General features: G+C 40.7%; 1 protein-coding gene across 2 annotated transcripts in view; it reads right to left on the minus strand.

The window, feature by feature from the left end:
• Positions 1-2,368: 2,368 nt before the first annotated feature.
• The window catches only part of CRADD (CARD and death domain containing adaptor protein), a 77,289-nt gene continuing 64,455 nt past the window's right edge, over positions 2,369-15,202 (minus strand). The window contains exon 3 of one of the 2 annotated variants that reach the window (XM_082280822.1): positions 2,369-2,983. In XM_082280822.1, coding sequence (XP_082136948.1) covers positions 2,688-2,983 — 296 coding nt within the window. In that variant the 3' untranslated portion in view covers positions 2,369-2,687. The remainder of the gene's footprint in view (positions 2,984-15,202) is intronic. The other variant, XR_014226376.1, reaches the window with a different exon arrangement.

The following is a 15,202-nucleotide window of genomic DNA, read 5'->3' on the forward strand; positions in this document are numbered from 1 at the left end:
ATGGGGAGACCTTATAGCACCTTCCAGTACCTAAAAGGGGCCTAAAAGAAAGCAGGAGAGGGACTTTCTACAAGGGCATGTAGTGATAGGACAAGGAGGAGTGGCTTCAAACTGAAGGAGCGTAGGTTTAGATTAAATATTAGGGAGAAACTGTGAAGGTGATGAGGCACTGGAACAGATTGCCCAGACATGTTTGGATGGCTCATTCCATTCTGGAAGTATGCAAGGCCAGGTTGGATGGGGCTTTGAGCAAACTGATGTACTGAAAGGTGCCCATGGCAGGGGTGTTGGATCTAGATGATCTTGGAGGTCCTTTTCAACCCAAGCAATTCTATGATTTCATGAAATGAAGAACATGAAATGCAAAGTTCACCCAGAGAAGAAGGTACCAGGGTCCTGTGAGTGTGCCCATTACATTGTTTTACCACCCAGCCTGGTTTCCTCCCTGGAGCACTGCGCTCATTCTCAGTTAACTGGCAATGAACCGCCTTGAAGACCAATCTGTGTTTAGACTTGGTCCGTGTTGGTTCAGAACAAGATAAGGTACTTGTATTTATGACGCTGGGAGTCAACTTCTTCCTCTAAATCACATTTGCAGTAGTTTCTCCTGTCAACCATCTCTAGCTTTTTTCCCTCCAAACTGCTGCCAGGGAAACTGCTTTGCCTTCTTCTGTAGTACGCAAACCGTGCTCCTGCCAATCTCACTGTCAGAATTGCTTCAGAGTCCTCATCCCCCTCCCTGTGCTGGGCTGTGCTCATATGAATTTCACAAATGTCTGTACACCTGCTCTGGGATGGTTTCCACCTAAAAAAGAACGTTGGCATTAAAGCATCGTGAAACAGAAAAAATAAATAAATCCCAAACCCTTAATTGATTTACCTTGTTCATCTGGAATTTGTTGATAGAGTTAAACTCTGGAAGTAGGATATGAATAGTTAAGATCTGAATATGATTAGTTAAGATCTGAATGAGTTATAACAGTATCACAATTTACTGAAGGTCAGAACTGTACATAGAAGATTAAAAACAAAGTATTACCATATTGCTTCAGAACCTGCAGTAGCCAGATCCTGCCAGCATATGTTTTCTGTTTCCATGCTTCTGTAAACCAAGGCATATCGGACTTCTTTAAAATCTCTTTGTCTTTTCTGATTTCCCATGTCTTTCAAAATTTGGGTATAAAAATAACAAATTTTTAAAAATAAAAAGCAGTAAAGTTCATTCTTATCCCAATAAAGACTTCAGACAAGGCTGTTAAACTGTTAAATTAAACAGAGCAAATTTTGTGGGATGGGAAGTTCTTTGGCAATGACTCCGTAGATGAAACAGTCTAAAGTAACTTGTTCATAAATAGACCTAGAAACTCAGCATTGAAACTCTGTTCTTCATTTACTGTACAGCAAACTGCTCAGGGAGAATTAAAATGTATTCTGCCTTTTATCATTAGGCCTCAGAGAGCAGCTGGTCACTTCCATTGCTTTTGGGCACCATGCAGGCTGAGCCCCACTTGCCTGGTCAGCAAAAACCTGAGTATTTTTTTCCAGCAGGAATACAACCTCCATGACAGAAGGAAAGGAGGAGAAGAGCACAAGCTTTACTGTTCTTCTGCATAAAATCTTATCTTCATTGGTGGTACAATTACACTGGCAAAGAGCTGAGGACAGCAGTGTCAAAGCTGCCCCCACTAGGTGCAGAAAAGCTGGTAGAAAGCAAATGAGCCTGGTGGGTGGCTGGAGGGAAGCTGGAGGGAGAGCAGTGGGAAGTTAATATTGACCAGAAAGGACGTGCAAAATTCACTACCCTGTTGGGCGTGCAGTGCCTATGGATGCTTGACCACACCATGAAACAAGATTGCCCGGATACAGAGCACAGTTCAAAGACCCAGCAGGCAGCAGACTGTCTCTCAGTTAATTAGCAGGGACAAACACTGACAACTTAGGGGTTGTCTCCTTTTTTTAGGCCACTTCTTGCTCAGTTTGCTTGGTTTTGCCTACTTCTGGTCACTTTTCTACTGTGTGTCTTCCCGGAGAATCCCCACCTGTGACATGGCATATGCACACAGGGCCTGTCTGCAGAAACCTACACCCATTAAATAATAATGGCACATATGTTCCTGCTACTTCCACTTAGGGTCTTTTTCAAAGGCAGACCAAGGTGGCAGCCAGCTATCCTAGCAAGAAACTGTATGTGCTGAAACTTGTATAAATGTGAAATTAGCCACCTGCAATAACTGTTGTAAAATTTTTAAATTAATAACGGTGATTAGTCTCATTTCTAGCTGGGATATCAGGGAACTAGCATGAAACAGCAGTAAAAAGGTTCCTACATAGTCCAGAAAGTTAGTTAAACCAAGTCTTCCTCCTTTAATGAAATCTAAAACCTTGCTGAACTCACTGCAGGCCCGCCTGCTTGCAAGAACTTTGTCACCCTATATCCCCACTGGAATAGCACAAAAGAGAACAGGAAAGAGTGATCCATTTTTTAATGCCTGCTAAAAATTAATCTGGCATGAAAAGAATTACAAGTCACAAGATGTCACAGAAAACTGGAATGTTTAAGCTTAATAAAATCACAGTTCCCAATCCCATTTTTTTCCAGTTTGAGGCGTCCAATCTTCAACATACATTTCCGTACTCTTTACTTAATTTACCGAAGTACATGGAAGCTCTGAATAAATAGCATGGCTTCACTCAAACATGTACTGTATCACAGAAGGATCCACTTCCTCTGCCATCAGACTGGCGTGCAGACTTTGGATCGTTGCTTTTTTCCCCAAACGCTGTTTCCACAGGACAAATGCAGCTACGATCTGAGACTGCAGGTTGTGAGGGTGATTGACTTTACATCGATAGATGTCAGTATGGGACAAACCCAAGCACAGGACCACATGCTCCCATTCAGGTCCCAGCCTCCTCGCCAGCTTGTTCAACTGCTGATCTGTTGGTGACATCTTCAAAATGCATGGTGCGATTTCAGCTAAATCTGTAAAAGAGAAAAACAAAAAAGAGAAAGAAAAAGCATGTGTGTGTCACTAGGCAATGCTGCAAATATTAATGTGAGACCTTGACAAAGCAGGGAATAAACATAAGCAAAGCTGAGATGAAAAAATTAATGAAACAAAGAAACAGAATATGTATTTCCCTAGAAAAATTAATTACATAATCAACCAGAAGATTAACCAGAGGAAAACTAATGCTCAGTGGACCATACTAGGGAGCCTTGTGGTTTTGGAGGTCAGTAATTCAGACATCAGGACTGTATACCAAAGCAAAGACTTCCAAAAGTAATTACAGATTTCAGGGTAACGAACAAGAAAGGTTTTCAGGGAACCCGTTTCCAGCAGCCATCATCCTCTGAAAATCAGTGTGCTTGCACCGGTATGATATAGTGACAAATGACAAATACGGGACCAATAATACTTTATTACTCCTATTCTGTGACTCCATTCATACACTTCAGAAATAATTTTGATTCTTTAGTTACTAGGTACTAGTCTATTTTTTTTTCTGAGGGTTGTTCCCGGGAAATTCTGTCTCCTAAAATGCTGCTTACCCTTTGTGCCCTGTCATATACAGCAAACTCATTTTGAGGAGACCAGCCTTGAGGGCTTTTCCTCTGTTTGAATTAATCCATAAGCATGGTTCAGGTGAACCCAAATGAACAGGGCATCAACACTGTTCACCAAGACAAATTATACTTCCTTATCCCTCAGCCCAGTTCTTGTAACACTCCTGAAAACAGGCATGTATGTGCCACAGCTCCATTCATCTGAGCTCCTGAAGATGTTTTCAGGAGAGTGCAAGGAGGTCCCATTTTTTCTCTGACATTTTTGCCTGACGTTAAGTCCACTAGCATTGTCCAAGTACCCAACAGAATGCACTCTTCATCCAAAAAGATGTTTAACATTGAACTGGTACCTGAGGAGGACAGGATCAATACAACTACGAAAACAGCTTTCACAGGAAGCATTAAGGTAGCCGTAATTATCAGCAGTAAAAATCTTGTAGGGACTGAACCAAGTATTTCTTACGCACACAAATGATCTCTTTATGTGTTCCCTAGGATAATCTGATAATTTAAAAAAACCCCTCAAAGTATTCATACAAACAGTGCTAGTAGCCTGTGAGAATGCAGTGGTATTCAAAAAGATGCTGCATGGGATCCAGCTCACCTAACTACAGATAACACCCCCTGAACTAAATATGCTAGGATTAATTATTGCTAAGAAGAGAAATAGGCTCTTCTAAAATACAAACTCTCTCACTGGAAAAAAAAGATGTCTAAAATAATCAGCTTAATTACTCCTCTAAACACGCACATTTCTCTCCACTGATTGTAGAAGGAGCACTGGACATAAGCTCAGATGTTGATGTTAATGCTGTAAACAGCCAGTGCCAGTGAAACGATTCTCTGCCTGGAAGTTCAAACCACCAGCCTTTAAAAAGGTGCAATTAGAAAAGCAGCATAAAATACCTACAAAGCATATTTGTTCTTCGATAGCCTTTGTGATCAAAAGCTGAGATGAAGAGCCAATGCAGTCTGCAATTGCTGCTCTACTTCTGTTGCTGAAAGTACTGCGACAAAACACAGGCAAAATATCCCCTTGAAAAATGCTGATGATAGTCTGTTGGTCTGAAGCAGCAGACTCCCTACAAAAATGCTGCTTTGCAAAATCTAATTTATAGCTCCAATATCATGCTCACAGTCTCCACTACAGCAGAACAGAAACACCAGAAAGCACCATTCCTTCATTTTATCAAAAGTAATTGTTTTTGCATAGAACACCCAGAGCCTGAAAACGTTTGTACAATTTCAGCCAAATAATACATAAAAACTATACAAAGCTGCTTTGAGTAAAGAGAAAATTGCTTTCTGAAAACTATTTAGGTCCCTTTGATCTTTCTGTCTCCAGACTGCCAAAGGAATCTGGGACAAGTGCTGGTTTGTGGATAGGGCAGAGGATGCACAACTTCTGAAGAAGGCTGAGTAATACCAGTGGGGCTGCCCTATGCAGTCACATCACACGTGATACCAGTTTCACAGGTAAGTCAGGACAAGGCAGTGTCTTTCATGAATGCAAATACTGAGAATAAAATAAATATAGCTACACTGTGCTGTCACCAACAATACTTTTCAATATAAACCCTTTCCTTGGCTTATGGTCAGCTACTAAGCGTGTGCCCACAGCAGTGATACCTGCCAGCCTGGGCTTTTTGCTCTCATGCTGGAGTTTTTCTATGCCATGTCCACTAGCAGAATGATTTTATGGTACTGAAATGTGATCAAACAGGAAGGCCTAACAATAATACATGTCAGCTTGTCCATCCAGCCTTTCATATTAGGCAGGCTTTTTTACTACAACAAGTACCTTGCCTTCAGCCTGTTATCAGTCCTTTAATAAGGATCAGAATAAAACCCATCCAGGAGATCTTTTCATCTTACGCTACCATCTGATTCTAATATGGATGTGGAAAACTCTGGGACAGAAGCCAAATGTTAAATTTAATACAAAGGACTGTTATTTCAGTCCCATTTTATTTTCTGTGATAGCTCATTTTCAGCTCTGATACAGTCACTGAGCAAAATCTGAGATAAATATTACATGACAGGCAATGTTATTTAGAGGTGTAGAGAAACATTTAGTGAGAGCTTTCAGTTATGACAAATGCAAAATCACAAAAAGATTTGGGTATGTTCTAGGATTAATGCCACTCTAATTTAATAAACATAATGGCATTTCAGGTGAAATAGAAATGAGTTCTCTGTGCTCATGCCCAGACTGCTTTGAATACATTGCAAAAACATTAAAGATACCTTTTTTCCAGCTATGTTTACTACAAACTCTCATTTATAATCTCCACTTGTCAGGAACTGCCTGAGGGAGGTAATGAGATTAGAGAAAAAGTTTCAGTTATGCAGATCCTGCAGTTGCATTTGAAAGGTACTTTTAGGATACTGAGACCTCATTTTTGAAAAAAAAAGGTGAAGTTTTTCTTGCTCTAGGTGGGTCCGATGAGTACCACTGTACAAGCTTTTGTTAAGCATACATTTCCACTTAGCAAAATGAGGACTGCACTGGTAAAAATGGGAAGAAGTGGGGCTTGGGGCACCACCAGAGGGTGTTGAGGGCTTCTCTGGAGAAGGCAATTTGTGCTGCTGTCACCTCCAGTGAGAACACCAAGTGAAACACTGTGTTTAGCTGTGGACATGGTCTAGGCTGCAAGGTGCCAGGGCCACACGCTGCAGAGATTTAGAGGCTGGAGTGTCACTGCTCATGCTAAAGCCACTACGGCCCTGAGGAATGAAGAGCCAACAGCTTTGTGCTGAGGAGACAGCCAGCCTGGTGCAGAGCTTCTCTCCTGGGACCACCAGCCAGCTGGCTGGCATGGTTCTTGGGACCATGAAAATCCCCTTCCATAGGGCTGGAGATGGGAAGGACACTCTCCACTCTGGTTGTGAAGCTGAAACTGACCCCAAGAAAGACCCATGGCTCCTTCTATTCAAAGCTGTAGCACAAGGGAACATGCTTCTCTCCATCTCCAGCTCTCACTGGTGAAGGAAGCTCATCCACACTAAGCCTTTGTCCTAGTTGTTCCAGCTAAAAACCAGGAGATGTTGACAGCTTCTGGCCTGTGTGTACATCTGTACTTCCAGACCGCTGCACAAACCAGGAGTTACAGTGGTGCTGGTGAGTGTGGACAGGAAACAGAGCTGGATATAAATAGACAGTATCACAGATACAGACCAGACAAAACAGAGTCACCCAGATAACAGAAACACAAAAAACACATGGGGCAAAGACAGACAGTCATTGCTTTTGCATTTCTTTTTCATCAGAACCTCTCTAGCTTTAAGTAGGAGACCACAAGAAGGTATTGGAAAAATCAGGGGGATGGAAAATAAATTCACCTCAGCTGTGTCCCACTTGGCACAAATGGCTGGATGTAAAATAAAGTCCACACAGGAGACAGCAGTAAAAAAGGCTGAAGCATATCTGGGTGACCTGCAAAGTACTCAGCTGATTCCTCAAAACTGCTGGAGCCCGAAGCGCCTTAAAATTTTGTCTAAAGGACCCTTCTCCATGTAAGTGTGACTTCTTTGTGCATGACCAAAAGCATTTGTTGGAGTTTCAGAGAGACTTCTTCCCTGTGAAGTCAATATATTTTAACACACACCCAACTTTCTAGCTTTTGCTCCCTGCTCCGTAAAAGGGACTTCGATGGAAATTGCACCTGAACACAAAGTGCTGAAAGAGTCTCAATCAGTTGCTGCCTAGTCCAACAAGAACAGTGCCACAGGCAGTTCAGGAGACAGTTGAGGAGTCAGGGATATGTAATAGCCCATCTTTAAGCCCATCTAATAATCTAAATCTGTCTGTTGGGAAAGGTGTCTCTGCAGACTGGTCTCTGCTTCCAGCACTGCCTCTGTATTTTATCCCTTTAAAGGACCATGTACATACTTGTTGGATAAGACAGAAGAAGCCCTGGTAGAGGAAATGGGAATCCAGGTATCTCTGAGCTGCACACTGTAATGCTGAGCTGCACAGACATATTCCTCCTGGTAAATAATTACAGCAAAAATTATAAAGATTTCCCTGGGAAGGATCAAGAATGCTTCCTAGCCTCCAGAACAGCACCTGCTTGAGAGAAAACTCTCCTGGGAATCAAGCAGTATGCTAAAATCAAGCATGCGAGAGCCCTTGGCATAAACAATGCTAGGAATACACTCTGATTTTTATATAATCACATCAGAAACATGTAGGTGAGTCTGGTCTTCGGACTTTGCATTCCTAGAATGGGACTGTAAAGACAAGTAACTGCTTGGGCATGCACCTGGCCTCAGCATCTCCTCCTGCTAGGTGTATGGAGTCCTTCAGCAATCTGGACTCAAGTCAATAACTGTTGTTCGCTTAACCCTCTTATCAGATCCTCATAATGATTTCTAAAGAGTTCAAAAGAAACATTTCAGAGTCCTCTTTAATCATCTTTTCTGGCATCTGGAGAACAGTTCTTCCCTGAGAAGTGCTAAAGTTAGATTAAGAGGTTCTACAAGCAGCAAACCAAAGAAGCCTCACTTCCTCCCAGGATGTGAATCCTACAGCTGACTTCAGGTCTTCTCCTGCTGCTTACCTGTTCCCAAGACACTCATTAAACTGTTCCTTTTTTCAATAGCAAATTGGCAGGCTTCTTGAAGTTGGACAAGAGGTTCAGAATCTACTAAGGGTACGTGCATACACACAACACCCCACAGGAGAGGAGTGCATGGCCCTGGTTACAAGGGGAAATTAAACTAAAAGGGACCCTGAAGCTCCTCAGAACCATTGTGGCTAACATGCCATCAGTGGCATGTGGGGTAGTTCAGCTAAAGGAAAACATACATAATAATGCATCTAGTGTGAGGTTCTGCTTTGCTCCAGCCCCCTCAGAGAGCAGTGCACTCATTCAGCTAGTCTGAGCCACAGACCCAGCACTGGGTACAGAATGGGCATGGTTGGCAGGGCTGTGTGCTGTGTGTTTTGGCAGCTGTGCTATGTTCCAGAAAATATTTACTGACTGAATGTCACAATAGTAAACAACTTGCACATAAACAGGTATATTTGCTTTAGAGTAAAATCCCCTTGGCGTGAGCACAATGGTGAGAGTGTGTCATGAAGAAAAATAACACTTGGCAGATGAGGTTTGGACAGGCTTTCATGAGCAGCGAGGTGGGGTTGCAGAACCTGAACTGAAGGACAGTCCGTAATGCTCCCACTAACGAAGACACTGGAGATTTCTAGGAGCTGCAACCCCCCTGAGCTGCCAGAGGTGCTGGATGAAAGGCACAGCAGAGAAGAAGCATTTTGAGGGATCACAGTAAGTGCTACAGATCACTGAAGTTAAACGAAAGATTATGGTGGAGATCCTGGTGACAAGGATAGAATAAACAGAAGTTGTTGGGTAACTGCAGGGGATGGCTTGGCCTGATTTTTTAGAAAAGAAGATGGGAGGTTACAGTAGATCTCCATTTGTACAGCTGCTCTGCTGCTTTTTTGTTCAGCTGTTCTCTCCCAACACTGTCCTAACAGGTGAAACTGCAGGCAAATGCCTGTCCTCTTCCTACATCACATTCAAATTCATAAGCCAACTTGCAGCCATGAATGACTGGAGTGCCAGACAGGAAATTATCACACTGAATATACAACACTTGGCAGGTCTTCATGGAGTGTGCAGCACTTAGTCCCTCCTGTGCAAGTTAAAAATTATCATGAAGCATTATAAGGTTATTTCACTGCAGCAAACTTTAGGATCCAGTTTGGGATCTGCTTAAACACAGGAAACAAGTTCAATTTGCAAATCACTGAAGAAGAGTAAAACAGACTATCCAGAAACCAACCTCTACTATATAATTTGGATGCTATTTTTTAATCTTGTTGTCATTGTTGCTAATTAAACACCAGACTGATTCAAAGGCTGAGAAGGGAGCATTAGTATTTTGCAACAGTTCCAAATAATCATGCTCCAGAGAACATGGAAAAATATTTCTCTTCTAGGTATCAGCACATACATATCTTCTATGCATCTGCAAACAGCATGGATCACTCAGCCCATCCAAAGTCTACTCAAACCCACCAGGTCTACCTCCTGGTTTCATTAGGTTTTAAAGAGTGCTTGACCAAGGAGCAAGAAAAATTGAACTGTACTATTTGCAGACAGATACCTGACCTCATTAGAGATAACTTTCCATAGTTAAAGTTAATACACCCAGCTTAAATTCACTTACAGAAGAGTAAAATAACTTGGAGAAGTTGTATAGTCTTTTCCTGCTTTTAGCATGTGCATAGCTGTTTCCCTGTCCCTCCTTCCAAAGGTGAGTGGTGAGTTACATGGGTAGCTGCGAGGTGGGAGGCGGTGATAGCTGTTCCACTTGTTCATGCTGGTTGCCTCCTTTGAAGGCTCCTGACTACCAACTACCAAAGAGATGCCCACATCCTTCATCCCATTTTAGGCTACTGGAAGACACCACTTGATGATGACTATGAAACAAGAGCTGATCTCTGTTCTCTGCTTGGGAAATCCAGATTCTTCCTCCCACAGGGTTGACTCAGCTTGGGGAAATCCCAGTGATGGAAAACCTGCACCATTGTAGGAACAATAGGTCCAATACCTTCTTAAGAATATATATCATCTTCCCTAAAGCAATCAATTCAAATCTTGGTCAGTCAAATACCCAAACTACAGAATGGAATCTGTACAGTAAGCACACTGAAAGAAAAACACCCAAAATCAAGCTTTAGAAAGCAGTATATTTTTTTCAGCTGACCATGTTACAGTAAAACAAATCTAACAGAGAATTCTATGCTTGTTTGAGTAGTTATGCTTCACAGTTTCTGTAACTTGCTAACTTCTGATCTGATGAATGCAAATGCTATACAGAATTTGCATGAATGAAACCAACTTCTGTCAATTAGTGTTCATAAAACACTTACTTGTAAGCATACTTCTATTATGGCAATTTACATTCCAAGTATCTTAAATTATGAAAGGCACTAATCAAAACAAAAGAAAATATGAGATACATTTTTAAGACTGGCTGCATTCTTCCACATTGTGCTGGTTTTTTATGACTTGCACTAAAAGGTATGAAGTTCTCTGTCTTATTTTTAACAAATTGGAATCTACCATACATATGACAGCCAATATGCAGAATAAATTGTGACCATGATCCTTTGATAATCAAATCTATGGCAACTTTAAACAATCTCCCTGAAGTAAAGCACAATCCACCCAAGGTACCAAATTCAGCTTCTTCCTGTCAAAAGCTTGCTGGGACTCTGCATTAGTGGTGCAATTAAAAAGTACATATATCTTCATTTGTTGGCAGCTCTTCTCCTCTGTGAGCTCTAAAACATCACACTTTGTGACATTAAGTACATTTTGGGTATTAGGGTAAGAAAAAAAGCGTAAAATTTTGTAAATCTACAGGCAGTTCAAGAACACAAACGTTTCTATTTTGGCTCAATACCAGCAGCAAATTCATATATTCTTTATCACTTGCTAATGACTGCCTAGTAGCTGCAGATGTGGAAGCAGACTGCTGAAACTGGAAACATAATCATTCAGATTTCATAACAAAAGTTTTCAGTTGTATTCCCACTATTCTGTTTCAGTAGCTACGCAGTTTTTTTGAACATTTTTTAATCTCTCTTACAGGATTTGTACCTCTACAGATCTCTGCTATACTGATAGTCTTCAGTACTAATCTATGTTAAACAGATTGATAGAGAAGTCTGTAAATGAATTAATTCTCTCTTCAATTTCCACCCTGTTCAAGCCATAGAGAGCAATCCCTGGGTTTAAGGAACTGAAAGAGATTGGGTTTTCACATCTTTGTTCACATTTTACTGGAAAGAACAGGGAGGAAGTTTCAGCAGTTAATAGTGTGGATGTTATTTTGTCTCCCATGTGAAAAAAATTAATCACAATCCCACACAGTATTTCTCTACTGCTGCATACCATGAGATCAAATAATTAATTTCATAAATAAATGGTGGCTGCAGATGCATGCAAGGAAAAGAACACCTATGCAAAGTAAACACAAAACAACATACTAGAATGTCTACTCTCTTTTCAGGCAGGATGACCCTACATTACAGGCATGATTGGACTTAATTATACTGTGGTTTTATATCTTTTTTTATTTTCAGCAGCATTTTATGTTGTTCTAGACACTGAAGTTGAAGTAAAATTTGCTTGATATTTCCTATTAATTTCTATATTGCTATACATAAGTGAGCAATATGCATGAGCACTGAAGCCAAAGCTAATGATGCCATCCTTGCAGTGTACCTTTGGTATAAATGCATGAACAGGTTCAGCATGCAGCAATACACTAAGGAAAAAAAGAAATATCTGCTCAATTGTTAGGTTCTGTGGAACATTCAAGCTTTTAGGAATTACTAGATAGCACAAAGACACCTGCTAGCCTGAAAGTAGAGATGAGAGTCTTTGTTTTACAGGCCAGCCATCATACCAACAGTCAACTCTATAAATAATGATGAAAAAAACAAATTCTGAAGTATGTCACTGCATTTCTATATACTTTTGAATGCTGTGCAGTTCCTAGTGAACTGAATGGTGTTTGATAATACAGCACTTTAAAGCATTAATTATAGATCTGAAGCCCACAGAGCCATAATTTCTTTTTGTCATGTTTCTTTTCCACGCTGTCACAAACAATAATAAATGATCAGTGGGTGGTTGTATGAAGTTGTGATGAACATAAAACACATTCATATTTGTCACAGACCTCTTGTGGTATCATAGGAGGCAAATGTTTACCCATGTGGGTTGGGCAGCTCTGACACAGTAATTCACCCACTCTAAGTGAAAAACAAAGATAACTGGAGCAATTAATGATTGTTTTGTCAGCGAGGTGACAAACTCATCATGCAACTTTTGTCAGGGGATTAGAAGCTAACTTCTTTTGACAGACATTACTCAAATGCTTATTTCAAAAAGCCTGAGCTGTCTTTCAAAGAGCTGAGGCAAGTGTTAAGCCTGCTGCTCCTTTGCATGCAAGAGTCAAAGCAGACTCCTCAGGCTTTTAATCTGCTGAGTACAATAAGTGAGTAAACTTTTTAAAATAGCCACTTTCCTATCAAGAAATCTTTCTAAAGGCTGCAGCATTTCGGCAATAAAATCATGTGCTTGAACTTTAGCTATCAATATTCCTTTCATGCAACAACAACAACGACACTGCCAGTATGAAGGATTGTTTTCTTTTAAAACAAAACTAATCATATGTGTTTCCCTTGCAGGACTTAAACCAAATATGACAATAAGCCATCTATTTAGCCTTGATAGAACTATTCATTCCTCTTCAAGATTTTTTTTTTTCTTCAGGTTGGCTCTTCTTTTTGCTTTGGCTCAAATCATTAGAAATATCAGAATCAAAGATCTGCACAACAGATGGAGCTCAGTTGTGAAGAATGCCTTTGGCTGGTGAGGATCTTTGCCTGGCAGGTGTCAAACCAAAATTAATACTGCACATATTATAGCGTAGTGAGACCGCGTTCCTTCCTGACCACAAACATGTATTAATAGAACAAGCCACGCACAGCAAGCTAAAACAGTACTATCATTCTGCTGAATTCTCCACTGCTTGGCATTTTATTTAATCACTTACATCCATGCAAAAGGAGTAAACAAAATGCAACAGGTTAGTTTAGTGTCTCTTTACAGATATTTTGTATAGGTGTAAAAGACTTCACAAAATGCCGTAAGCAACGTGGACTAAGACACCTCCTGGTTTCTTTTTTTCTTCCATTTTTTGCATCAGTGCTTTAAATGCTTATGAACTTTAGTAGACTTTCTGACATTTCAAAATCCACAAGAAAAAACAGGTAGTGGTACTAAAATACACTGCTCAGCTACCATCAGTTGCTATGTCTGCCTTGCCAAATGCAATTCAGCAGCCTGAGTCAGAAGACAGAGCTTTCCATAGGTGCCAGGAAGGAGGGCTTCAGGTGGCATCACCTGCTTCTCCCCATTTTCAAATGAGTGGGAGGCTTAGCATCACAACCAACCCTCTCAAGTGCCAAGTCACTTGAAGATACGCAAGAAACCAATCTGGAACCTCATGGCTGGTTTCACAGATCCATACTGTCCAACAGCAATGTTAGCTATCCCGTAGGGCAGTAATTCTAGAAGGTCACAGCTGCAAGAGTTTTAATTATCTGTAAAGCAAATGTGAGAATGTTTTTGTGTGTGTTTGTGTGTATACATACACACACATAATTTTTCAAAATCTTAATTAAAATATATGAAAGTCTCAGATATATGCAAGTCAAATTCATTCCCTTTTTTCTATTTCATTTCCACAAATTCAGGTTAGGGATCTGTCACCTGACCCTGGTAGGAAAAGGGTGAAAATGGCAGTGTGGGTGAAGTAATTTCTGAAACCGAGGTCCTCACTCAGAGAGCACTTCAGAGCAGCACGGGTTGAATGAGCACTTCTTTCCCCCGAGTCAGCAGTGACACACCAGCCCGCGCCATGTGCTCAGCGGCGTGGCTCGTGGCTGCCCTGTGACACGACACGCTGATCCGCTGCGGTCATTAGAGATCCCAGGACAGAACGGAAAGTAAGGAGATGACTCACAGCTGCAACCACGCACTTGAAGGCTGAGGACCCAATTAATCTTCTACTCACTCAGGGGCAGCATTTTGCCAAAGCAACTGAAGTAAGTTCAAAATCAAACAAGCTATTAGCAAACATTTGTATTACTTCGGCTACTTGTAGAAGGTTTATGCTAGTATTAGTGGGACGATTCATATACAAAACCTAAACATCTGAAAAAATATTTTGCTTAAACAATTAATTTTCGTGTCTCATGCATAGAGAATGTTTTCCCTCATAGTTTTGTAGTCTACTAGCTGCCAGACTGATCCAGAATTGAAATTTCAGTAATTTTGGCTTTTGTACCTAATGAATCAGAAATAAAAATGTTTTAACACCAGAGTGAAAAGGCTGGAAGATTGACAGACCATAAAAGATTTGTTTTACTTGGTTTGGGATTTTTACACAGGTATGTCTAATCTAAGTAAGACTGAAACAAAACCAAAAAGCAAAACAAAAACTGGACAAATTTCCTCTGTCCCAGAGATGCAGAAGTACAAGTGCTGTTTGTGTCCCTGAAGGAACCAAACCTGAAATCCTGCTACAAACAAGAGAGAAGGGCTGTTATTTCCTTGACAACTGTTCCTGACATCACAGCAACTTCCTAGAGGTAACAAAGGAAAACCAATCTTAAAAAAAGGATTTTTCCTTTGCTTAAGCAAACATCTTTTCAGTTCTACAAACTCAGAAACAAAGAAATCAAGAGGCTTTTTTCATAATGCTGAATATTTTAGCACCGGAACTGTAAACATCAACATCTTTTCCTTCCTTCCTGCCTTCCTTCCTGCCTTCCTCAGATATAGCCATTATGCATTGTTTGACTTTATTAAAGAAATCAAACACACCTTGAAATGAACTTTCTAACTGATTTTGGGGTTAGATAGGGTGAAGTATTTTGACCTTCACATTCAACACATTACCTAATTTCGTGTGTGTGCCCCTCAGAGAAGAGGTGAATGACCTGGTGATGCGAGGTTAACACATTCTGCAGAAGTGTCCTCAGATTTCCCTTGCAGAAATGCACCACACCACACTGGTGTATGAAAA

This window comes from Coloeus monedula, assembly GCF_965178545.1.
Source record: "Coloeus monedula genome assembly, chromosome: 4".
NCBI classification, from domain to species: Eukaryota; Metazoa; Chordata; class Aves; order Passeriformes; family Corvidae; genus Coloeus; species Coloeus monedula.